General features: G+C 40.2%; 1 protein-coding gene across 13 annotated transcripts in view; it reads left to right on the top strand.

Moving 5' to 3' along the window:
- The first annotated feature begins 2,950 nt into the window (after positions 1-2,950).
- KIF21A (kinesin family member 21A) overlaps positions 2,951-27,438 on the top strand; it is a 147,832-nt gene continuing 123,344 nt past the window's right edge. For 12 of the 13 annotated variants that reach the window (XM_070494032.1, XM_044775322.2, XM_044775321.2 and 9 more), the window contains exon 1: positions 2,951-3,306. In XM_070494032.1, the coding sequence (XP_070350133.1) occupies positions 3,263-3,306 (44 nt within the window). In that variant the 5' untranslated portion in view covers positions 2,951-3,262. Of the gene's footprint in view, positions 3,307-17,469; positions 17,508-27,438 lie in introns of those variants that run through there. The other variant, XM_070494033.1, reaches the window with a different exon arrangement.

Here is a 27,438-nt window from a genome sequence, read left to right as displayed (position 1 = left end):
ATTGAACGATCAGGAGAAGTCCCTCTGAGGAGACAGCATTTAGGCTAATACCAAAAAGACTAAAAGGAGCCAACCATGGGACAATCTGGGGAAAGGACATTCTGGGGAGAGGGGATAGCTAGTGCAAAGGCCCTAAGGCAGGAAAGAACTTTATATGTTTAAGAAATAGAATGATGGCCAGTATCACCAAAAAGTAGTGCTTAAGACTTGGAATGGCAAGAGATAAGGTTAGAGTTCGGAGAGCCCAGAGTGTGAAGGGCCTTAAAGTCTAGAAGAATTTATTCTATTTCTGTTAGGTAGCCATTGGAAGGTTTCAGGCAGGGGACTAACATAAATGACTTGCGTTTTAAAAGATCACTCTTCCTGCAGTGTGGGGGCAAAAGAGGACTCCCTGAGTGGTCTATACCTGAAGAATTCCTCAGCCTGTCAGGTAGAATTCACCATACTCCTGTCATATTTTCAATGACTGCACTTATGGATTTTGAAATTTGTCTCCCTGAACTAGATTTTAAGCTCCTTAGAGACATGACAGTCTTAATCTTCTCCATATGGCTAGGGTCCGGCATTGTGTGCACATAGCCATCATTTACTAAATATTTATTGAGCGAATAACTGGCATAGGATTTAAACCACTCTTCTGTTAAAAGCTCTTCTCTTAGAGGATTCTTTAACTTCAGATAATTAATTAATTAGAGGAGCCATAAGGAAAGATGTTATAGCAGCTATAAAGGAATTTGAAGTAAATACAAAACAGATCGTTAATTTACAAATTTTGAAATTTAGGAGAAAATTACTCAGTTGTCAACGGGAATTTGAATTCTTACACTGCCTCTTCCTGAAACCACGTGCAATCTGTATCCAAAGCCACAGCTACTATTGGTGCTAATGTTGGTCCGAAAGTTCCAGCCTCATGGCTTGGGACTGAAGTTGGCCTGAAACACATTTTAATTGGTTTGCATGGTATATATAAATATGGCGTTGAATTAGTTGTTGATGTTTATAAAATTACAGAGTTTTTCCATAAAGGTCTGATTTTTTTCTCTATCTCTTGAGAAGTAACAGACATACAAGCAAACAAAAAGCTTGGCAGCACTGGGTCTGCATCCCAGCAGGCCAGAGCTGAGGATGGCCACTGCCTTTGTAAGGGGCCTGTGTTTTCTATTTTATCACAGTCCTCACCCTGCCTGCTCCATTTACTTAAGTTACCTGCCAGGCTCCTAGTGACATTTGTGTTTGTGACAGCTCCTACTGAGATATATATGTACTGGAGCTATTTTATTTTATTTATTTATTTTAGATTGGCACCTGAGCTAATAACTGTTGCCAATCTTTTTTTTTTTTTTTCTGCTTTTTTTCTCCCCAAATCCCCCCAGCACATGGTTGTGTATTTTTAGTTCTGGGTCCTTCTAGTTGTAGCATGTGGGATGCCGCCTCAACGTGGCCTGACGAGCGGTGCCATGTCGGTGCCCAGGATCTGAACCAGAGAAACCCTGGGCTGCCTAAGTGGAGCATGAGAATTTAACCACTGGGCCACAGGGCCAGCCTGGAGCTATTTTAAATGAGATTTAAAAAAAAAAAAAAAGTCTTAAATGATCCGTCTTTCTTCTTAGTTCTTTTGCTAAATTTGCTTGGCTTGACTTGCCTCCCCTGAAACTTTTATCAATCCAAGTAGCAAGGTGGCCAGTTCAGATCCGGCTGTGGGACTGCCAGGGCAGGAGGAAATGGTGCTTTGAAGTGTTGACAGATGATGCTGGGGGGCGGGAGGGCAGGGGAGAGGCTCCACAGAGGGCAGCCAGAGGACAGCTTTGCCACCACTTGGACTATAGGAGGATACTTACTATCTCTGCCCTTTTTATCTCCCAGTTAGTTATGCGTCTGTTAAGACTCAGGGGTCTCGAGGTTAAGGGACAGAATCAGTTTTAAACTATCTATAATTATATACACTACATGGGCCTTCTCTTAAGATTAAACACTGCTGGTTTGTCCCAAAGCCTGCTGCCTCCTCTGACGCAGGCTGCTGCATCCCGGCTGATTAGGACGATTAGGTGCGCGATTTAAGACTGCAGGTACTTGGGGCAGTGCCTTTATTTGCATGGTGCCATTTTATCTATTATACTGTTTTGTATGAACCCACATGTTTATTTAGAGAAACGCATGGGGCTGCCCACAAAAGATTCTCTGTGGCAAAGCGAATAAAGGCTGTTTCCACAGAGCCAGCTAAAGGCATGTGGGAGCACAATAGTCACAAGCAGAAACCACAATGGGCCCATGGCGATAGAATCCCGGGATTGGGAGGCGCTTTTTGAAGGCCAGAAGGGAAAGTCACTCAGTTCAGAAGGATTCACTACACAGCAGGTCTTGGGGGATACTCAGTTCCGGGAACACTCGGCAGGACCGGGGTGCACTTCATTTGCCAGTGTACAAAGGATTTCACAGAAACGCATTCAGAAATCCCAGAGTCAATCATTTCCACAGCGCACTCGGGCTGGGCAATGGGCGATGGAGACAGGGGCCAAACCGGCGAGCCGGTGGAGCACGAATGACTGACTCCCGGGAGGGAGGGCGTTCGGCCGGGGGCTGGGGAAGGGGGTCAAAGTCCAAGCTGGAGAGAGGACACTAGGGCGAAGGAAGGGGGGAACAAAGCCGAAGCGGAGTGGCAGCTGGCTGGTTCCCGGCTGCGCTGGTGAATCGAGCTGCCTTGTAAGAAAGACACAGGCAGCAGGGCGAGCCCTGGCGGCTGCATTCGCCCGAAGAGCCTGCCGGGGCGCAGGGCTCGTGCCCCGGGCGGGCAGCCCGCGGCCGCGTCCCCCCCGCGCCTCCCTGCCCGGCAGCGCCAGGCAGTGCCCGCCGAGCGCGGGCGGGGCGAGGGGCCGGGCGGCGGCCGCTGACGTAGCGCGGGGCGAGCAGCCCTGAGCGCCGGGCGGCCGCGGCCCCCGGGGGGGCAGGGCGCGCTCGCCGGCCGTGCGGAGGCCAGCGGCCTGCAGGCTCCGCCGCCGCCGCCGCGCTCGCCGTGCGGCGCGCCTCGTCCCCGCCCCGAGCCGGGGGGTGCGCGGGGGAGAAGGGGCGGGCGCCCGCGCGCCTGAATCACCTCCTCCTCCTCCCGCCGCCGCGCCGCCGCCACCTTTCCATTCAGTCGCCCAACATGGCTGGAGCGCGCCGGAGGTGAGCCGGCCGCCCCTGCCGCTGCAGCCTCTCGCGCCCGCGCGCCGCGCCTCCGCTCGGCCGGCCGGCGCCCCGGGCCCGGCTGTCGCGCGCCGCCAGCATGTGGGGCGCCCCGGACGAGAGCTCGGTGCGGGTGGCTGTCAGGTGAGGACGGACGCGGTGGCGGCGGGCGGCGGGCGGCGGGCGGCGGGTGGGCTGCGGCTCGGCGAGGACCTGCTCTCAGGGGCGGCCGGCGGGGGCTGGGCGGCTGTGGAAACTGAGGCAGCGCGGCCCGGTGTTCGCGGGGAAGCCCGCCGCCCTCCCGCCGTGGGCGTTTGCAGGTGGCGGCGGCGGCGGCGCGGCACCGGGTCCCGGGGGCGCCCCGACTCCTCGGGGTGGGGGCAAAGCCGTCGCCGGCCGCCCCCCGCCGAAACAGCGATCGCCTTCGCTTCGGCCGCGTTGGGCGATCTCCTGTCGGGCTTTGCCCGGGGGAGCTGCCTCTCTCCTGGGCTGCGGTGTCCTTTTTATTATTTATAGAGTGACTGTCATACGTGTACTTGCGACTCCGGCCTTCTGAGGCAGGAGACAAAGCATCAGACGGATAGCGCTTCCCACCGCGGGTTGTAGATGTCGGTGCGGATGGACGTCTCCTTGAGCATCCCGGGGAACCAGCCAGCGCCAGCGGGTGGGCGCGGGAGCCATAGCTGGCGTGGCAATGGGAATTAGATTTAAGGTCAGATTCACGGGAGATAGGTCTGTAGAAGGAAGAAAACTCGTCAGCGAGGGGAAGGGTTAAATGGATGACTAGGTGAAATACCCTGAGGTTCGGCAGGATGGATAAAATATAAAATTCTACGTGCCCGGGTGTGGGTTTTGAAATACTAGCTACATTAAAATTGCATTTTGGTCAATGTCAGATACACGAGTATTGAATGTAATTTAGACTGTTTTGATACATATCAAGAAGCAAAGCTCTGACAGTTGCTCCTGGAAAATTGCAACATCATCCCTGAAATATTAATGAAGCATTCATGGTGGAAGAAGTGCGTCGCTTTCCCAGCCCTGAGAGTCTGCTGTGAATTCGCTTGTCTTTATGTATACTTTCAGGATTATGAAAATAATCTGTCCTCCAAAAAATTATTTTTAAAAATCCATTTGTAGTCTTTCTGAAAAGTTATTTAAAAAAATCTTATAATGTCAGCATTTCTATAGTTATTTTAGTGACATCTTGTTTAGGCATAGAAATGGCTGTTATATATATTCTTTGTATCTTTAATCAATTGAAAGAATAAAATGAATTTTAAAGATTTTTTTTCATTCCCTTTGTAGATCAGGAAATGACCACCCATGGAGGTGACAGTTTTATGGCTCTTTAGAATCGCCTGTTATAAAGCTTTTGAAGTTTTAATTTGACTTTCTTGGTTATTCTAGGGGTACTTATCCAATTGTTAGATTAGTTTGTTTCTCCTATTACTGCTACTCCTTCTTTTGGTCTTTTAATACCTATTCTTGACTGTACCATGCAGAGGAAGGGGATGGAAGAAGAGGAAACCCAGTAAGAGGCAGTTTTGGTAGTTGATAGATCTGGTCAAGGAAGGTGAAGGAGCATAAAATAGTAATGAAAACAGAAAATTCAGCTATGAGAGAAACCATTTTTAGAGACTTAAGATTTTTATCTGTGAATTCTCTAGAATGTCATAGGGCAGTTTAGCCCTGCTATCAAATCTGATGCTGCTTGCAATGGAGGCGAGTAGAGCCATGGATCACCCTTAAGTGATGCTGACAGATAAATAACTTACTTGGTTTTGGTATGCCTGTTAGCACTGTTTAAGTGAATAAGTGTGGGTGTCATGGTTGGGGAAAGGCTTTGGAAAAATTTTAACAGAACTTAGTAAGCCACGTTGTGAAGATCTATTTTGTTTTCATTAAATACATTATCTGAATAGATCCACTCTCTCAACTTATTTTACATAGCATAAAAATAGCACATATGTTTCCATTTACAATAAATCCTTTTTGAACATATATCCCCATCTCTATTGTCCTGATTTCCGAGCTAAAGATAGCAATAATTGTTGGACACATACCAGGTGCCTGGATCAGTGCTGGGTGTTAAGATGTTTTAAATCCTGTGAAATCTCATTTATTCCTCACAGCAATCTTTGATTGAGGTCCTGTTATTATGGCCATTTTACAGACAAGACACAGAAAAATTAACTAACCTGCCCAAAGTTAAACTGGTAGCAAGTGGTAGAACCAGGGTTCCAGCCCAGACGGCTTGACTCTGCAGCCCAAGGTCTTAACCCTTAAATCTCTGTAGGTGAGAGGCAAGAACGTGCTTCACAGAGCTTTATTTAGCTTATGGTCAGTTGCCTCTTCCTGGTTCTGTACTAGTTCATTTACAAATGAATGGCTTTGATAGGTTACTCAGACCTTGATCTTGCTAGAAAATACAGAGCTTGGAAAGAGAGGACCTGAACTTAGCTAGAATATTTCCTTAGATTCTTTAATCTTTCCACTGTCCTCCAGTCATACCCTCCAGTTTGCGATAGGCTTCATCAGCGGGATAAATAAACCAACACATAGACACAAATTGGCAGGGCATTTGACCTGCTTTTCCCCTTGGATGAACAATATAATAACAGGTAATAAAGAGTTGAGTCTGCCTGTGTAAGTGCACCCAGCGTCCTAGAGGTTCTTGGGTTTTCTTAGATGTAGCGACTTATCAGTATGTTACTGCTGATGACTCTCTTTTAGGTTTCTCAAAATAAGTGAGTGGTCATATAAAGCCTTGGGGAGAAGTTAAACAGGAAGTTTCTCATTTAGGGAGAATATTTTTAATTCAATTTCCAAAAATACCTTTGGATAGACTATATCTGAGCTGTTCTGCAGGGTGTCTTTCATTGTGGTAGATGTGGATTCAGGTGACAGCCCTGCTACCCAACCCCATGTGACTGTTGAGCGCTTGAATTATAAATAGTGCTACTGAGGAACTAAATTTTAAATTTTATTTAATTTTAATTAATTTAAATTTAAATTTAGAAACTGAGCCTTGACTTAGTTTTTGGAAAACTTTTAAGTAAGCTTGGAACAACTTGGTTATGTAGATCTACTCTGAACTGTAAAGTTTATGAAATCTAAGGACGAGTAAAGTATTTCTGATGAACATTTAGTGTCCTAATTGACATATGTTGTAAGTATAATATATACATAGGTTTCAAAGACTTAATATGAAAAAAATGAATGTAAGTATATCAGTAATCTTTGTATTGATTACATGTTAAAATGACAATATTTTGTTATATTGAGTTAAATAAAATATTATTAAACTTACCTTCATCTATTCATTTTTCCTTTTTGAAAATGTGACTACCAGAAATTTTAAAATTAATTATAATGTTGCTTGTATTATATTTCTATTGGATAGTGCTGCTGTATAATTTAAAAAATATGAGGAAGAAGTATAGAATAAAACTGTTCATAGCCACCCTGTCATAGCCTAACTCCACTCTTAGATCAAGAAAATACCAAAATCTTGGGCATCTGTTTTTGGAGTGGTTATATATACACATACATACACACAAGTATATATATATATACACACGTACCTATGTACATATAAGATTTGATTTTACAGCAACATTTTTTTTCCTTTGAGTGCATAGGGGTGGAAAGTTACCAATTATGGACTCAATGTGGTAGCTGATTTCCTAGAAAATGTGGTAAGTTTACCGATGTCATCAGCAAAAATGAGCAATGGAGTATAGTGGATATTCTACTCTTATTATCTAAGTATGCTTAATTGAACTAGTCAGTTAACTCAAAATGATAAAATTAATTAAACGTTTTGAGTTCTAAATCCAAGACATTGTGGGATGGTGTGTCCTTTTCCTTTCCTTGTCTGAATGCTGACATAATATTTGAAACTTTTTTTCCTCGTCAAGAACTTTAGCTTGCAAAATATGTCACGAGCTGGATGAAAATGGAGATAGAGAAAAGGCCCATTGTGTTTTCGTGTCATTGTCTGTGTGATTGTGAGATAAAATGTCTTTGCTTGGCTTTGGCAGAGAACAGTACATATCCTTGACAGTGAGTCTGGGTTAGTGCGTAATGGAGTCCAATTTGCTGTATTTCACCTTACTAAAGCACTTTTAGGAAGTGGCATTGCTCAGCAGGCGCAAGGGGTGATCGGACAGTCGAAAGCTCTGTTTTAAGTCTGTCACTGGCGCTGATTTGCAACGTGACCTCCCTGAACTTTTGTTTTGCCTCATGCTGAGGTGACAGAGTAAAGGTGTTAAGTGTTGTAAGAACTTTCTATACACAGTCTATTAAATATGTGATTTTTTTTGTTGTTAGTCAAACTGTTGGCATGAATGGTGCCTCTATATTGACAGGAAGTAACTATTTTAACGTTTCAAACTTGACTTTCCTGACAGTCTGTTTACTTTGGGTACTCTTATTACTGAAGAGGAAACATTTAAGCTTTTGTGGTCTCTGTCCCAATCTGATTCTAATACAAATGTGCAATATTTTGTTTAATCTACATTAAAACCCTATAAGGTAGGCTGAACAGATATATCCCTATTTTACAGATGAAAAAATGAGTCTCAAAGACAGTAGGTGACATAGTCAAGGTTTCTCAGCCAGTAAGTACCAGAATTGGAACTCAAACTTAGGCTTCTGATATCTGTTTGTTTGTCCTTAAGCATATGTCCAAATGTTTTCAAAACATTTCATGTACTAATTTCAATGTAGTAAGGTTCTTTCAAGCTGAAACACAAATATATATATCATGTAAATTATTTGAAACAATTTAATGTTTAGAAAATATAGACGTAGATAAGCAAGGCTCTTAGAAATATTTATTTTAGGAAATAGATGATTATCTGGTATTTGGTCATTTGTTTAGTCCTTCTTTCCTTCATGCTACAAATATCTATTAAGTGCCTACTATGTGCTGGACACTTTCCTTCCACTGAGAATGCACAACACACGTGACAGACATGGTCTCTGCTTTCATGGAGCTTAGACCTAGCAGTATGAGGCTCTTTAAATGCACAAACTATGTTGGAACTAACACAGAATATAATCAACAGCACAAACTAGAAGTGAAAGACAATTGTTGCAGTTAGTTTTTATTTTTCCTCTTTTTTTTTTGGTGAGGAAGATTTGCCCTAACATCCATTGGCAATCTTCCTCTTTTTTTGCTTGAGGAAGACCAGCCCTGAGCTAACATCTGTGCCAGTCTTCCTCTATTTTCTATGTGGGATGCCTCCACAGCATGGCTGATGAGTGGAGTAGGTCTGCACCCAGGATCCGAACCCGTGAACCCTGGCCTCTCAAGTGAGTGCACATAACTTTAGCCACTCAGCCACAGGGCTGGCCCCTCCTTTATCTTTTTTAGTAGCATTTTTTAGTTCATACATTTCTTAAGAATAGTGACTTAGGAACTAGTAGATGATATGAGTTGAAAAATCAATGAAATTATTTTATTTACAAAATATGACTTGATGCTTTTTCTTCAGATACAGTTTATTAAATTTATGAAGAGTAGTAGACCTGTTTGTTATTTGGAGCTCCATGGAAGTTCAAGTTTCATGTCTAATTATTATACCCCTTGAGCTCTTATTATCTTACCTGCTAATTGGTTAATATTTTGATGCATAATTATGGGGCAGTGAATGATGCACTAGAAATTCCAGTTTACTGAAGCCATGAAAGCAGAAATTATCTTGGCAGTTAATTCCATAATCTGCCCAATCTTCCAATTCTCATCAATTTCTCCTCAGAGAGGTAAGTTTGGAATATTCACTGTTATGGATGTTTTCCCCCAAGACGTATTACAACTCACCTGTGTGACTCTGGTTTATAAGTGGTTATTTTCTGTCAACATTAGACAAGACCGTTCTCTGAGTTTCAGACTAGGAAGGAAAACCCAACAATGAAAATGCATGCCATGTAATAGAAAGTATTTGTATACAGTGTATCATTAGAATAATTTATTATTCAAAATAAAACAAATATTTGTATTTTCAGTGCTTCTTTCTGGGAAGCGGATTTGTGAATGCTTTCTTTCAACTTCATTTTCAGATGGATTAACTATTTAATTTTCTCAGAGTGTTAAAATAGTTTTCCTGTGGCCCAGCCTTTATTTGAAGCAAACGACAGCCAAGCCAAAGGGACAGTTTTCACGACACCCTACAATTATCTTGAGATCTTCTGAGTGTTTAGGAATTATATTTGAGATTCCTTTGTTTTTTTAAAATTATTAGAAATTTATAGATTGAACATAATTTTTACTACTTCTATAATTATTGACAAAATAGGTTTTAAAGCTGAATGGGACCTTGAATAGCCTAGCTGGTTGAGCCCCTTTAAGACGGTTGAGGCATTAGAGGCCTAGAGAAGTGAAGGAATTCCTTGAAGTCCCCCAGCTAGCAACTCAAGTCTTCTGTCGGTCAGTGCTCTGAATTTTCTAGGACTTCATGTTTTGCTGTCGGACACCCCAGAAATAGAATAAATTTATATTTTAAAAGCTACAGTTTTAATCCCTTAAACATGCTTTATGAATATGTTTAATTTGTCGTTTAAATACATCCCCTCACTCTCAGTACCCATTATTTTGGCTTTATGATTGCCTTAGTTCTAGAAACTAGGCCAGTGAGTCTAACAGGGACCTCAGAGATAGAGGGGACCCCTCGGATAGAAATCGAGGTCTATATTTTGAAGTTCCCGGTATATTAAAATGTGAAGGACTGCCTGAACTGGATTACGGACATAATAATATACTGTTTTCAGCCTTCATATGTAACACACGAATGCTTTAACAACCACCATGAAACACATTGTGTGTATAGTCTAATTTGGAAATGATGTTAAACATGTGAATAGGTTTTTGTGAACGCTAGGCCTGGGACGTGTCGCCTTCTCCCCCACCCCTCCCCTTGGTTCTTGAAACTTTGTTTTCTGCTCTGACAAACTTGAGAATTATAGCGCACTCCATAATAATGGCAGCCTCACTAAGGGGACATAGCTGGAGGGTAGGGTGGGGCAGAGGTGGGGTGTGGTTTAGTAGGGTTGGGTGAGGTATGTTTATTGGGATCTGGGATTGGAGAGGGAGCTAGGAACCTGAGTGGTTTAAAAGCACCTCTTTTTGAGTATTACTTTACTGGATAGGTAGTTCTTAAGCTTTTAAATAACATCTCATCCCTTCCCATCCTTATTTTAGAAGGAACTAAAGAATACAACACATTTTGACTGTAATGGAGGCCTGTCATCCACAAAGTATCGTAAATCCGACCTCTGCGGGAAGCCTTTCTAGACTGCTCCCATTGCTGGTACAGTTCTGCCCCTTAGGGCCGTGCACCTTCCTTATGTGATTCTTCTTTCTTTCCCTCACATTGTGATGGTTTTCACTTCAAATGTTCCCCAAACTCAGAGGACATTTAATGCTTTTTTTTAGAAGGTACTAACATATGGACGGCAGTATTACAATAGAATCTTTGAAGGACATTGGGGTTATTAAATTGAAACAAGCAGACCTACATGTCCAGATTGGAATGAAGGTCATTCAGGTTTTAACCCCAGGGTCGGTTTACTTGGGTGACTAATCCACCTCCGTCTGCTTCTTCAGTAAGAGCAAGGAACCAAGAAACTTGTTCAAATTTGGTTGTGGAGAGGTGGGCATCATGAGCCCACCCAGGGGCTAAATCAAGGACAGCTTAACGTTTATTCCTAGTCTTTGTCTCTCTTAGTGTGTAGTAAAATTTTTGTTTTTGAAATTGGATCTGACGTTATTCTCCACTTTGGGGAACTGTGTCACTTAGGCATGACACCGTCAGTTCTCTGAATATGATGAAGGAATTATATTTTTTCATAGTTGATATTTACATTCTTTGACACAGCTACATAGTCAGTTTGGAGTTGTTCTAAATAAGAGACTTTTTCTTTTAGCAAGCAGAAACAAGAAACCTTGGAGAGGGTCAAGCTGTAGTTAATTATTATGGTGTGGTATGCTGATCACATGGTCTACTAATGAGGCGTAGACCATCTCTTTCTACCCTCAATTGTATTCCTTCTAATCTTATTTACTTTTTTTAGATCAAAATTCCTACATTTATTACATAATTATTGAATGTCTACTGTGTACTGGAATCCCATAAGTTGGAGGCATAAAAGCACTTGGAGGCGAGGTGATATAATAGGATGAGCGTTGATGGTTAGAAAAGTATTTTGGTCTAGACTCTTAGCAATGATAAACTTGGCTTTGAGAAGGTAGTTATCCATCTACCTCAGTGGACTCGCGATGGATCAAAAGAGAACCATGTGAAAGCATTTGGAAAGCGGTCTTTACACAAATACAGGTGGTAATATTACTAGAGATGAGTTTGATAAAACCAACAATGGGCATGTTGGGTATATTCCAGACTCTAGCAGTTGGATTAGACATTCTCTAATATGTAACCTATAACTTAAATTTGTAAAGTGCTTTATATTTTCTTGGTTCTTTTGCTTTTTGAGTATCTATTACTTGCACCACTGTCAGTGAAACAAAAATGTCTATATAAATACTTTGAAAAACCTTACCTTACCTAGTCCCTAGTTCTCATTTTGTTTTCAATATGTAAATCATACCATCCTGCTCTACCTTACTAAATTCCTTCTTTTATATTTTGGTAAAATCCGCCATTTTTATCCTTTCCCTTCTCTTCCCACACAGACTTTCAGTTGGTATGATTTTTAGTGTTTTGTAAAGTTACTACAATATACTTTGTGAGATTAACAATAATATTGAATTATATTTTCCAGTAGTTGCTTAACCTAATGTAAGAGGATGTTGACTAAATTGGTTAATAAAAATGTGAATTTTCCTTCTGAATTGGATTGCACCAAATTTTTGAAAACATTGCTAACTAATACTTTCCTTGCTTCTCATCAGCCTTGGCAACAAGCCACTAAACTAGGCCATGGATTAAAGAGCGTTGTAAGGAGTAAACTGAGTAAAAAGACCAGAAGTAATAATAACACAGAATTTTTAAAATGCATTTACATTTTCTCTAATTTTTTTTCTGGCACCTAAAGCCGAAGGAGAAATGTGCCTGCAGTATTCATTGATAGAACTATGTGAAGACTTAGCTGAAAGCACTTGAAAAGAACACTGATACTTAGAAGCAGGAAATAGATCTTACAAGCCTAGTCTAAGTATCTCAAAATCAGCTTTTAACTTCATAAGTTATTTTTATTTGATTTTTTTCTATTATTTAAATAATGCAATCACATTAGAAAAAGTATCCGGGAACAGATGAGAAAAGCAATCCATCATAGTTCACTACTCTTGAGATAATTTCTGTTAGCGTTTTGGTGTATTTCTTTTTTTTTTAAAGATTTTTGTTTTTCCTTTTTCTCTCAAAGCCCCCCGGTACAAAGTTGTGTATTTTTAGTTGTAGGTCCTTCTAGTTGTGGCATGTGGGATGCCGCCTCAGCATGGCTTGATGAGCTGTGCCATGTCCACGGCCAGGATTTGAACTAGCGAAACCCTGGGCCTCTGAAGTGGAGTGCGAGAACCACTTGGCCACAGGGCCGGCCCCCTGTATTTCTTCTTAGTTTGTTTTCTTATCTGTACCTACATTTGTTTTAAAGTGTTGTAATGTGGATACACTTTTGTAGCCTGATATTTATTATGACTTTAGAGTATAGCATAAGAATTTTTCCGTATCTTTATATAAAAGAAGGGCATTTTGAGTAATATGCTAAATATTATACATCATCTGCTTTATTTCAATAATTCAATTCAATATATATTAAATTCCATATATCAAACTGTAATTTAATTGACAAGCCTTTACTGTTTAACGAGGACCTTAATTTCATTTTTTTTCTAGACTTGTGCTGTGTGTAATGATTCTTGGTGGTGTTTTCATTTCCACTGATGAGCACACTCTATAAATGACTATTTCCTGGAATTGAAGGGGGAGGGTAGTAGTGCAGCTCACCCAAAAAGTATGATTAAATGTTATGGTACTTAGGATGCTTTTCAGAAAAAGATATATCGATGTATAGTTTTAACTTTTCAGCTATATCTATAGCAAGACATAATGTATTAGGATAATACAGACATTTGTTTAACGCATTAGTCTAAGCCACTGATGGTAAACCAAACACAGGTCCGTAACCATGTCATGTTCCTTGGAAATCAGGGCATTTCTAAGGTGTTTATTTTGCTGTGTGTATTTGTTTGAATAGCTGTTGGTTACCTAGTCTGCATCTGTTCTGCCCTAGAATAGAAGGTGTCAGCTGCTGATTAAACATGAGATTACAGATTTTATTCCTGGTTATTTGGCTTGTCATTTAAGGTTTCTTAATCCAAAAGTGACATTTTCAAGTCTTAATTTAGGCATTACAATATAATGCTTTTGAATTTTAGTTTGTCAGCTGGCCCTTAGATTGGCAACAAATTCCACCTGTTTTTGATTGTTTTCTTATCTGTTTTGTTACGTAAATTGGACCGTCTGTTACCTTTGTAGCAGATTCAGTCCTTGTCTTTGAGTATAGGGTTTCTTTAGTTGTCTTCTGGTTCTTAATTTTGTATTAACTTCCTATAGCTCATCATAATTTATTTATCTTATGCACGTGTTCTGTGACTGCAGCTCTCAAGGTAGAATAACTCAAAGACTTTGGATGATTTCATACTTTTAAATTTGAGCACTTTTTTTAAGATTGGCACCTGCGCTAACATCTGTTGCCAATCGTTTTTTTTTTTTTCCTCCTTCTCCCCAAAGCCCCCTGGTGCATGGTTGTATGTTTTAGTTGTAGGTCCTTCTAGTTGTGCTATGTGGGACGCTGCCTCAGCATGGCCTGATGAGCGGTGCCATGTCCTCGACCAGAATCCGAACCCGGTGAAACCCTGGGCCGCTGAAGTGGAGCACGTGAACCCAACCACTAGGCCACGGAGCCTGCCCCTAAATTTGAGCACTTTTTGACATCAGTTTTATGGTCTCATTTTATATGTTTCTATGTTAGGATTCTGCCTCATTCTACTTAAAAACAGGCATCAAGATATTATGTTGTTGAATGCTGTGGGTATTTGTGATCTGCAAGTCCAGTTGTTTTTAGTGTGGTGTCAATAAGGCCAAGATTATGAGTTTGCTCCCTGGATGGACTTGTTAGCTTTGCTACTTTTTAATGTAATAATTACAAGAAATACAGCTGTTCAGAAGCAGCAGTATTAGAGGGGGTAAAACAGTACAAATTGGTTAACACTGGTGAAAAATCTCTCCAACAATGTTCTGGAATTTTCATCCTCTTTATTAGATCATTATAAATGAGAACATTTTTACATTCAGTGTCTATAGGAGCTCAGTAAATATTCAAAGTTTACAGGGGCTCAATAGGAGAAAATAATACCTACCTCATGTGTTTGTTGTGAGAAAAAATAAAATAATGCATCTAAAACCTTTATCATAGTACTGGCACTTGTTAAGTGTTTTGTAAGGAGTAGTTGCTGTTGTCATTTTATTGTCCTTATTTTTCTCCACTTAGTGACTCTGAGTTTCTGGGTCAGGCCTAAGTAATGCTACAAGTAAATCAGAGCTGTGTTGTTTGCCCTACCAGCACATTAGTCTGAAATTTATTTTGCTGCTCCAAACTTATGTGCCTATGCTTTTAGGGTCATAGCTTTCCCTGTAACCTCCTATTTTACTTGTCCAGATTTAGCTTCTGTCTTGGTTTCCTGATTTATATCCCTTTCCCCATATCTTGAATCCATATCCACTTGATGAAGTGAAATTATGGAAAGCCCCCTTTCTGTGGAGGGGAAAACTTGTCGTCTTTTTTTTTTTCCAACTAGAGTCTCCTTCAACTCATGTGGGCCACTCAGAACTGGAAGTTCCCTCCAGATTGAATGCACTTGTGTACATGTGCTGGCACTGAGCAAGCCTGTGTCACTTCTGGACCTCACTTCACTTCCATGTCATCCAGGCCTCTAGCCAGGCTAGTTGTTTAGCTTTCGCCCTTAACCCATGCCCGCCTGGAGGCCCCAGTACGTTTTGAGACAGATTTTACCTGAGATCACAAAGCTGTAATTTTGGTGCGGGATTGACATGAAACACACAAACACATATACATATACTGCAAAATGTAAAATCTACTAAGGAGTTGATGAATCTGGCTAAATGGTATAAAATATATTAATAAGCAAAATAAATTATATTTGTTTCTTAATATCAGTTGATGGCAAAGATTTTCAACTTTGTCCCTGTGACATTTTAGTCAAAAATAATATATTGGATTTGTCAAGAAAATTTGAAGTTTTGAGTCTTCGTCTACAACTCTCTTGTCATTTTGAAATGGAAAATTTTGGTCACTTTTGAAGTGTACCTACCTTTGCATTAATATGAAATTGTTCTGTTGGCTTCTGCTTGTGGCCATATGGTATGTGCACAGTGATGGCTTGGCATCTCGATTTTGATAAAGAGCTGATAGACTGTGTGTTGAGCTACGCCAGGCCATTGGTATACACTCTGCAACTGCTGGATTTGGGACTGGCACATCTAGGTGAGTCGACCATTGCTTTTTCTCACAGCAGCTTCACTGATAACGAGAAGGGATAGGGAAGAAGAGGAATGTGTGAAGGAATCAAGGACAGATTCTTGAAATCAACTACCCATTCTGGCTCCTGGCAGCCCTGCATTCTATATTAAAAGCATCATGGGTCTATGGCAACATGCCCTATCTTATCCCAGTATCCTTCAAGAAACTGCTAAAAGCTGGTTGATCTCTCTTTTTCTAGCTCTGCATTCCTTATTAATTTTGTTTTTTGCCTTCATCCTATCCCTGCCTTAATTTTATTTTCCTTTGCACCATGGCTTCTTGCAAAGAGCATAGATGTTAGAGTCACAGAGATTTGAGTTCAAAATTTTAGGACAGCCACTTAACCCTTATGAACCCTAGTTTTCTCATCTGTAAAATGGAGTTAATGACTATCTTATAGGGTTGTTAAAATTTTAATGAATGTTGTAAATACCTTTTATTTAGAAGTGTTTGGGAGATGTTAGATTCTTTTTTCCTTCTTAGTTTTCTATCCTTCCTCCTCTTCCTACCAACTCTTTTTTTTTCTCTCTCTCTCCATCTATCTTTATCTCTATAAATCTCTATTTTTCCTCTTCTAGGTAAGACTTGTGACTAACCACAATTTTTTTTTTTTTTAAGATTGGCACCTGAGCTAACATCCATTGCCAATCTTCTGGTTTTTTTTTTCTTCTTCTTCTTCCCAAAGCCCTCCAGTACACAGTTGTATATTCTAGTTGTGGTCCCTCTGGTTGTGCTCTGTGGGACGCCGCCTCAGCATGGCCTGATGAGCTGTGCTGTGTCCTTGCCCAGGATCCGAACTGACAAAACCCTGGGTCGCGGAACTGGAGCGCGTGAACTTAACCGCTCAGCCACGGGGCGGCCCCCACAATTTCTTTTTTAATCATCTCCAGGTAGAGGTAATTTCTTTGGTGAGCTCGTGTTTATAGAACTCCACCTTCATCCTGATTTCTCTATCTATGAAGTGGAGATAATAACAGTACTAATCTCATAGGACTGTCATGAGAATTAATTGGCATATTTGTAAAGCAACCAGAATAATGCTTGGCATATAGTAGGCCTCCATAAAGATTAGTTGTACTCATTAACTTGCAAAAATTTATTTCTTTAACAGGGATTCTTCTAAGTCTTCACTTGGGGCCCCTTTATTTACGATTTATTATGTCTGTCTCTAATGATGAAGAAAAGGCATGATGGAGGTAGGAGAAATAGGGAAAGGTTGGTAAAAGGGTCCAAACTTTCAGTTATAAGGTGAATAAGGTCTGAGAGTCTAATGTATAACATAGTGCCTATAGTTGACTACACTGTATTTTGTAGTTGAAATTTGCTGAGAGAGTAGAACTTAAATGTTCTCACCAAAAAAAGACAAATATGTGTTAATTAACTTGATGGGGGGAACCCTTTCATAGTGTATATGTATATCAAATCATCACAACGTACACTTTAAGTATTTTACCATTTTATTTGTCAATTATATCTCAATAGCTGAAAGAAAAGTTAATAGTGCATTTATATTAGATAATAGACAACCTTGATATTACCAACTGAAGTTATCAGTATTGTATTTATGTGCTAGAATTGATGTCTTGGTTTGTCTTTATGAATACATTGAGTTGTGAAGTCAAGATTGAGATAATTATACTTTCTTAACCAGGTTGAATAAAATGGTCTCTTAATCTTTGTCCTCTGTTGGTATGTATACTAATGGAATTACATTCCTTTCCTGTTTATCTTTAAGGACATGAGAATACTGATTGATTTCCAGCTGCTTACCTGGCAAGGTGAGCTGACTGACATGTTAATCCTTAAACCTCTTAAATGTATTGCTTGGTATATTATTAACCTGACCATACTTCTACTTATACCAACAGAATTTTTACTAAGACCCCAAAAGTGATCAAAAACACACATATAAACACACACACACATATTTTATGTATAAGCTCTAAGAGAACTCCTCACTATTTCCATGCGTGAGGTAATTGAAAGATTTAATTGAGGTGACAGAGTTCCTTTGCTAACTTAAAAAAGACACTTGATTAATTTTGTCCTCCCTTTTGCAGTTCATATTATGAGACAAGTCATTCTGCATGTTTTAATTACCATGATTAAATAAGAAAAAAAAATCCATTTGTGGCTCTTTTTTTCTTAGGACCTTACTCAATAATTACGTCTTCCTCCTTTATACGCTATTAGCTGCTGAAACCTTTGACTAGATGACTAGTTTTGTTTGCATTGAAAAACAAGTTTCTGATGGATAATACATGAAGTCTGAAACAAATCATCATGAAAACAAACTTCACTCTTTAAAACAAACCTGTTTAGAAAACAAACTTGATTGAACTGATAAAATAAATACTTCTTATGTCCTTCACAAATTGGTTTACTGTGAAATGAAACACTATGATGAGAGATGAACTTAGAAAATATGTGGTAGAAGGTTAAGTGGACTTGAAGATGACTAAGACAGCCCTGCTTGCTGTCTTTGACAAGAAGTAGAGTCCTCCAGTTATCAGCTGTTAAAATAAAGAACACAGTAGTAGAAATAGAGTAATGTAACCAAGGATGAATTTCCTTCAAAATCATCAGTTAGATTTCCTACCCTGTTTTGGAGTATGCAAAACAGATGCTTATACATTTGAGTTGTTTTCTGTACATTCTGGTGAGAAACATGCTCTCTGTTTACCTGAAGAAAAGATGCAATAACAGGAACTTCTGTTCCCAAAAGCAGTTTTCTTTGTACCTTTTTTTTGGACAAATATGTTTATTTGCACATTACATAATTTTCCTTTTATGATTGAATCTTTTAAAATGAACTTTGGTGACCAAAGCAATGCATTTGGACTTTGAGTTCTGATCTCTTCTGTTCCACTGACTCACTTCGAGGCGTCAGTGGTGTAAAATAACGTGACACCTCTCTATGACTCATGTCCCTCTATGTGTAAAGTGGATTGTACTTTTGCTGAGTACGTTACAGCCTTTTTGTAAAGTGTAGCTAATAAAAGTGCAAAAAGAAAGCTATTGCTCCAAACTTCTTTTAAGCACAGCAGGTCTTACTTAAATAAGTGTATTTTGATATCTACAATGGAGGAATAAAAATGAATTTGTAAGGATAATAAATAGATCCCAACCCTGACCATTCCAATTCAGCTTGGCTTATATCAGTTGAATATATTTTAATTTAATTCAATTCAATTTAATAGTTACTGAGCCCCTAAAATTAAATGCACTCAAAACGCTTTGCTAGGCACTGAGAACTGCAAGATGAATCAGACATGGATTTGGCTCTTGAGAAACTCGGTCCACTTGGGAGAGTCCTGCATGTCCATACAAGACCTGATGCCTCTCCCAAGAAACGTGCCAGAAACGAAGTATGAACACAATCTGTGCAAGTGATTGGAGTAGTCTACTTCTGTAGCCATTGTTATTAGCTCACTTTTCTAACACAGAAAAATGACTCCTTATTTTCTAAAACAGTAATGTAAACTCTTCTTAATAATTTGTCATATGACCTCTAATCTTTCCAATCTTCTAGTCTTTAACATAGCCCTATTAGTTTTTTTTGCTTTCTTTTCTTTTCCTCTATACTTATACTCTCTAATCTTTCCTAATTTTCATGTTCATTCCATAAAAAAACCTATCTCTGTAAATTGCATCCTATTTTCATCAGATATTAATTGCAAAGATTTATTGACAACTCATCCACATGCAGAAGGATATGAGTACACACATATGCATACAGGTGTGCACATTCACACATATCCACATATCCTTTTCCACACAGTTAGTTAGTAACTAACTCACTCAGAGGGGTCAGCTTAGATCTGAGTGAGGCAGGAAGCTTCTATGGAAAGTTCCCTAACATATTCCATTTCTAAGAATAGTTAGAATAAAATTTAAAATCCCATTGTTGACTGCATATCTTTTTCTTGTGTATCTACTTCATCAATCCCAGTGTCCTGTGGGAAACAGGCTGTGTTTTTTCTCTGGAGTCTGATGATCTGTTTTGTCTTTTAAGACCCACGGCACTTTGAACATTTAATAATTTAATCTAGAAGTCCTTGACAGCTCCATTTGTTATTATCCAGCCTTACTTCTGTTAGATGTGCCTTTCATAGTAGCCATACTCTTGTTATAAGGAAGTGGCAGAAATGATTTCCTAGCAGAAGGACATGGGCTTTTTTTTTTTTTTTTTTGAGGAAGATTAGCCCTGAGCTAACATCTGCTGCCAATCTTCCTCTTTTTGCTGAGGAAGACTGGCCCTGAGCTAACATCCGTGCCCATCTTCCTCTACTTTATATGTGGGACACCTACCACAGCATGGCTTGCCAAGTGGTGCCATGTCTGCATCCGGGATCCGAACCTGTGAACTCTGGGCTGCCCAAGCGGATCGTGTGCACTTAACCGCTGCACCACTGGGCCAGCCCCAGAATATGGGCTTTGATATTAAGAGACTTGTTTGAACCTGACTCCTTTCCTAGTTTTTAACCTTGGGTGAATTGTTTAAGCTGGCTGAGCCTCAGTTTCCTCATTGGTAAAAAAGATATTGATAATGTATACCATATAATTATTCTCTCCTAAGGGTGCCTTTCCTGACTAATTCTACCATATTCACAAATGTAAATATAATTTATGGTGTACGATAAGTTGCCTTGTAAATAATTATCTTTAGTGTCTTGGGTGTATGTTGGTTTTTTTCTTCCCCTTCATTGGATTTTTTTTTTATTACTGTGATTTTTTCCATCTTTTAGATTTTATTTTTCCTTCTTCTCCCCAAAGCCCCCCAGTACATAGTTGTGTGTTTTAGTTGTGGGTCCTTCTAGTTGTGGCATGTGGGACACCACCTCAGCATGGCCGGATGAGCAGTGCCATGTCCTCACCCAGGATTCGAACTGGCGAAACCCTGGGCCACCGCAGCAGAGTGCGAGAACTTAACCACTTGGCCATGGGACCGGCCCCTTCATTGGATTTTGAATTACTTAAGAGCATGGATAGACTTTTATTTCTTCTTTGTCCTTCTCTGTGAGATACTTAATACATCGGTAGGCGTGGCAGATCTGGTTCTCAGTAACAGAGGAGAAAAACTGTACGCTACTGATTATTCTTCTGGGGGCTTTAGTTAGTCTGTCAAAAAATATTTGGCTGCCACTGATACTGCAGGAAGTGTATTCTGGGTGCGGAGGATATAGATGTGAGCAAGACAGCAGTCTCCACTTTCAAGGAGCTAATATTGAGTGAGGATAGAAACAATAAATATTAAAAAAATAATTTCAGATATTGGTAAATACTATGGAGAAGATGACACAATATACTTGAGAGTAATTGGCCTTGGCTGGGAGGAGACATTTGAGTTCATACCTCAGTATTGAGATGTGAGCCATGAGAAGATCTGAGAGAAGAACATTCTAAGGTAAAACAAGTGCAAAAGCCCCGAAAAGTAAGTTGGCATGTTAGTGGAATGGTAAGAAGAGCAGTATAGCCAGATATAGCAGATAAAAAAGAGAGTGGAGATAATAAGAGAGAGCTAGGCAGAAGGCAGATTATTTAGAACCTTGTAGTCTAGAATGGACAATTTGGACTTTAATTTTAGTGTGAAGTCTTTAGAGAGCTTTAAATAGAGATATGATATGATCTCATGTACATTTTAGAAAGATAACTGGTTGCTATGTGGAAGACGGACTGTGTTATAAGAGTCAGAAATGGAGGTGAGACGCCAGTGAGAAAGCTGTTACTGGGTTCCAGGGGAGAGATGGTGGCAGCTTGGACTATACAGGAGCAGTACAGATGGTGAACAGTAGATTTGGAGTATATTTTGGAGATAGGGCTATTAGGACTTGCTGATAAAGGGTATGATGAAAAGAGAAGAATCAAGTAGATTCTCAAGTTTGAGGCTTTGAGGAGAAATTGATTTTTTGGAAAGGGGGATCAGTAGTTCTGCTTTGGCTGTGCTGTGGATTGCTCTACTTATTGGAGATCCTAATAAAGATGTCAAATCAACTGTTGAACATATGAGTTTGGATCATAGGGAAGATATCTGGGCTGAAGGTAAATTTTTTTTTTATTGATATCGTAATAGTTTATAACATTGTGAAATTTCAGTTGTATATTTTTAAAGGTTTTGTTTGTTTGTTTGTTTGTTTTTGGTGAGGAAGATTGGCCCTGAGCTAACATCTGTTGCCAATCTTCCTCTTTTTTTTTTTTTCCCCAAAGCCCGAGTACATAGTTGTATATCCTAGTTGTAGGTCATTCTAGTTCTTCTGTGTGGCATGCCACCACAGCATGGCTTGATGGGTGGTGTGTAGGTCCGTACCCAGGATCCGAATTGGCAAACCCTGGGCCACTGAACCTAACCACTTGGCCCCAGGGCTGGCCCCCTCAGTCGTACATTATTATTTGTTGGTCACCATATGTATGTTCCCCTTTACCCCTTATGTCCACCCCCAACCCGTTTCCCCTCTGGTGACCACTAACCTGTTCTCTTTGTCCATGTATTTGTTTATCTTCCACATATGAATGAAATCATATGGTGTTTGTCTTTGTCTGGCTTATCTCACTTAACATAATACCCTCAATTTCCATCCATGTTGTTGCAAGTGGGACAATTTTGTCTTTTTTTTTATGGCTGAGTAGTAGTGTAGATGTAGACCACATCTTCTTTATCTATTTATCAGTCGATGGGCACTTGGGTTGCTTCCGTGTCTTGGCTATTGTGAATAATGCTGCCATGGACATACACATGCATAAATCTCTTCAAATTGTTGATTTCAGGTTCTTTGGATAAATTCCCTGTAGTGGAATAGCTAGGTCATATGGTATTTCAATTTTTAATTTTTTGAGAAATTTCCATACAGTGGCCATGCCGGTTTGCTGTCCCACCAGCAGTGGATGAGGGTGCCCCTTCTCCACATCCTCTCCAACATTTGTTGTTTTTTGTCTTGGTGATTATAACCATTGTCACATGTGCAGGGGGATGTCTCATTATAATTTTTTAAAATTCTTTTTCCTTTTTTTGAGGAAGATTAGCCCTGAGCTAACTACTGCCAATCCTTCTCTTTTTGTTGAGGAAGACTGGCCCTGAGCTAACATCCATGCCCATCTTCCTCTACTTTATACCTACCTGCTGTGGACGCCTACCACAGCATGGCTTTTTGCCAAGTGGTGCCATGTCCTCTCCTGGGATCTGAACCAACGAACCACGGGCTGCTGAAGAGAATGTGCGAACTTAACTGCTGCGTCACCGGGCTGGCCCCTCATTGTAATTTTGATTTGCATTTCCCTGATGATTAGTCATGTTGAACATCTTTTCATATGCCTGTTGGCCATCCATATATCTTCTCTGGAAAAATGTCTTTTCATATCCTCTGCCCATTTTTTTGATCAAGTTGTTTGTTTTTTTGTTGTTGAGTTGTGTGAGTTCTTTATATATTTTGGAGATTAACTCCTTGTTGGAGATATGGTTTGCAAATATTTTCTCCCAGTTAGTGGGTTGTCTTTTTGTTTTGTTCATGGTTTCCTTTGCCTTGCAGAAGCTTTTACTCTGATGAAGTCTCATATGTTTATTTTTTCTTTTGTTTCCCTTGACAAAGTAGACATGGTATTTGAAAAGATCCGCTAAGACTGATGTCACAGAGTATCCTGTGTATTTTTCTTCTAGGAGTTTTATGGTTTCATGTTTTACCTTCAAGTCTTTAATCCATTTTGAGTTTATTTTTGTGTGTGGCAAAAGATAATAGTCTACTGAAGATAAACTTTTGAGAGGCAACAACATTTACATGGCTGAAGCATGAGGCTGCATGAGGTTACCCATGAAGAGGAAAAAATTTAGTGAAGACTTGTGAGGAAAAAGCCCTGGGACACTCTAAAATTTAGAGGCCAGTAAGAGAAAAAACCCAGACGCTGACACTGGAGAAAAGTAGTTAGTGAGGCTAGAAAAAAGCAGGGGGAGTATGCTGTTCTAGAAGCTGGTCAACTGTTTCAAATGTTGCTGGGAAGTCAAGTAAGATATGAGCAAAAGTTGACCATTGGCTTTGGTAAGAGATAGGATATTGGTGATTCAGATAGGCGCTATTTCAGTGGAATGCTTGATTGAAGTGGATAAAGGAGAGAATGCGAGATGAGGAAGCAGACAATGAAATCAATAATGCTGTTAGAAGATTTTGCTGTGAAGGGGAGCAGGGAAATGAGACCAAGAAGCGTGAGATTAAGGGAGGAGTGTTTTCATGGATGATAATGAGCAGTGCTTATGCTTGATAGGAATGATCCAGAAGAAGGAGAAATTGATGGTGTAACAAAGAGAGGAGATATTTATAGGAGAAAAAAATCCTTGAGAAGGAGACTTGGGGTGAGATTGGAAAGGGAAAGTGGAGAGAGTGGCCTTAGATAGAAGCAGGGACACTTCTATTTTAATAAGAGAAAAAACAGAATTTGTGGGTATAGATGCATGTAGTTTGGATCTGGGAGTATGGAAATGAAGTAGTTCTCTTCTGAATGCTTATAGATGGTGAAGGGGATACTGTAGACTCTAAGTGAGATCAGTGGATGAGCCAGTGGGACAAGGACAACAATGGAGGATGTTGAGGGGTGGTAAGGTTTGACATGGGCTTCAAAGAAGATGGGATCTTTGGAAGAGGAATGAAGAGAGACAGGTTAAAAACTGCCCTAGGGAGCAAGAAGAAAACTCACCTCCAGCCGGTGACTTATATGTGATGCGGAAGAAAAAATACTCTTACCTGAGGCATTCCAGTAAAAGCCATGTCCTCAGGGGATGGGCAGGTGAGGTTTTAGGTTGAAGGTAGAGGTGAGTTTTCTAATCAAAATAAATGAACTATCACGCTCTCATGTGGCAGAAGCAAATGTTAAACATAAATGTTTAACACTTATTAACTCATATGATCCTGACAATAATCTTATAATATAGTTACTATTATTAATCCCACTTTATGAATGAGGAAATAGACAAGTTAAGCAATTTGCCTGGGGTCACACTGCTGTAAGTGACAGGGCTGGGTTTGAATTCTGGCAAACTTGGCTCCAGCTAGCAGTAGTCCAGGCTTACCCACCCACCTATACTGCTGTTGATGGACTATGGTCTCTAACACATGGTGGAAGTGTTTAGGAAGAAAGTGAGAGATAGATGATGGGGCCAAATTAGAGGCTATGGGGAATAGTATTGAATGAACATTTTTATAGTGAAGAATGATCTGGGAAGTGTGGGCTTCTGATGGTTACTTTGGTGAAGAGGAGTTTGATGAGCTTTTTCTGTATTTTAGACCAAAGAGCGACTTGAGGATCTTAGATGACTGGTTTTGCTGGGGGCTGGAGATGTTTTGCTAACTGAAAGAAAGTGGGTGATGAAAATTTTGAGGTAGCTGGTGACACCACTGAGAGGAGGTAGAAGAGTAATTGGTTATCTATATTCTGTTAGCAGTGGCCTGCAACGTTACTGTCTTGCAGAGAGCTCCTTTGACAGTCTTGGGTGAACGTTATATTGGCCAGTTTATCTTTCTGGCCTTGAAATTCAAGCATTGTTGTAGTTCTCATCATCTGATATTATTAAGGCAACTTCTTTTGGCTGCAAGATTTGGAATATCACTAATGACACTAAAAAGGAAATAAAAGAAGTTGATTCTGATTATAATAGTGAGAATTTTCGTATTTTTTTCACAAGGTTACTTGTGGAAATTTTTAGCAGTATATTTTTTTCAGATTATGTAAGTATTATCTGTTCATTTTAGAAAATTTGTAAGAATTTCACCACCCAGATAAATAAAAATATTTTATTTCTGCCTATTAATTATATTTTATTTTATTTTATTTATTTTTTATTTTTTTATTTTTCCTTTTACTCCCCAAAGCCCCCCAGTACATACTTGTGTATTTTTAGTTGTGGGTCCTTCCAGTTGTGGCATGTGGGATGCTGCCTCAGCATGGCTTCATGAGCGGTGCCCTGTAGGCACCCAGGATTCCAACCGGTGAAACCCCGGGCCACCAAAGCAGAGCGGGAGAACTTAACCACTTGGCCACAGGGCCGGCCCCTAATTATATTTTAATATAATCTCACATTATTTATGTAATATAACAAACATTGACTCCTATTGCATATACAGTTTTCCATCATGTTTTTTTTTCGCTTTACATTTTTTATGTGATGAACTTTTCCCTTGGTCATTAAGTGGTCCTCTCAAATCTAATTCCTAAAGACTGCATAACTAGTTCTTTGAGTGGGCTGAATTTGGTAGCTTACAACTAAGAAACTTTGCTTTATGCTTCAAACAAAATTTGTCAGATTTTTCTCAGCAACCTCTTGAATAGGTCCCATTACTTTCAGGTTATTTTCAGCTGTAAGAAAGGTCTCCTTTTCAGGAATTAAAGAGCTGCCCAATCTAAACCAAACACATCCAATTCACTGTTCTCTTTCCATCCAGCTCAGTCCTGACCGCAGACTCAATGAGCTACAGTGGGAGTGGGGGACTCCCCTTGCTCCCCTTACTCTGTCCCAGTTTGCTGTTCCTTTTCTCCTTCCACACTCACTCTGCCTCTTCGTGGTTGTCCAAAGAGGGAGTGGAGAGACATTTAAGGAAGAAGAGCAAAATTTCTTTTTGCTTAGTGTTCTTTCTACATCTTTACTTCGTGCTCCTTGTAGTTCTCTCTTGGCTTTCACTGGCTGGCCATTATGCCCTCAGATTCTTTGTAGAGGCTCCTGAGGGCAGCCTCCTTGCTACAGCTGTAATGAGAGTTGCACTCTCTGCCTGATTTCGTAGGAATGCCCTAGCTCCCTTTCCCTCCTTCTTCTGCTCATATACCTATAGCCTGGAACAGCAAATGTCTGTTTGCTCCGGTGGGAGTCAAGTTTCCTTGGTAGAATTCCTACGAAATGGCTTATTGTCTGGCCACTCGTATTTTTGTCCACCTGTGCAATGAGAAATATCATGTATCTGTGACTTGTCAAACAGCAGAAGTGCTGCTTCCTTGTTCAGTTACTGCCCTCTAACTTTTTTTGTTTGACTTCCTATCTTCAGGCTTTTCCAGATGTTTGTCTGTATACCTGCACTCCAGAGGACACACATCAATCTTCCCAGAGACTCTTTCGCCCCCTCTCCTCTGGGTGGACACTCTGTGATGGGCCTGTCCATTATGAGATAGACATTTTGAGATGGCACACACTGCATTCTGCAGAAGTGAAATGCAACAGTCCCCTCTTATAGCTCTGCAATTTCTATAAGAAAATCTTGGACCACCTCCCTACTTGGCTTGATAGAGGAGAGACATTTTACTTCCCTATACTTTGGAGAACAAAAGAGAAAACAGTGTTCTCTATACCTAATTCATATAATTCATATCTTCAAAGTATCCCCACCATGAGTCCTTAGTCTTATCTTCTGTAGCCTGAAGATGAGTGACAAGGACTGACAGTTGAAGGGCCAGTTTGGCCACCTCTTGGTAAATGCTGTGAAGATGTGTATAGAAACTTTTCCTTTTTCTTTTCTCTCTCTTTTTCTTTTTTTGTGAGGAAGATCCCTGAGCTAACATCTGTTGCCAAGCCTCCTCTTTTTGCTTGAGGAAGATTGTCCCTGAGCTAACATCTGTGCCAGTCTTCCTCTATTTTATGTGGGCTGCTGCCACAGTTTGGCTTGGCGAGCAGTACTAGGTCTGAACCTGCGAAAACCCCAGGCCGCCAAAGCAGAGCACAGGGGCTCAACCACCATGCACCTG

The sequence above is a fragment of the Equus asinus genome, chromosome 22, assembly GCF_041296235.1.
Source record: "Equus asinus isolate D_3611 breed Donkey chromosome 22, EquAss-T2T_v2, whole genome shotgun sequence".
In the NCBI taxonomy this organism is placed as follows: domain Eukaryota; kingdom Metazoa; phylum Chordata; class Mammalia; order Perissodactyla; family Equidae; genus Equus; species Equus asinus.
The sequence above is the reverse complement of the archived record's forward strand: the minus strand, read 5'-3'. Positions and strand labels throughout refer to the sequence as shown.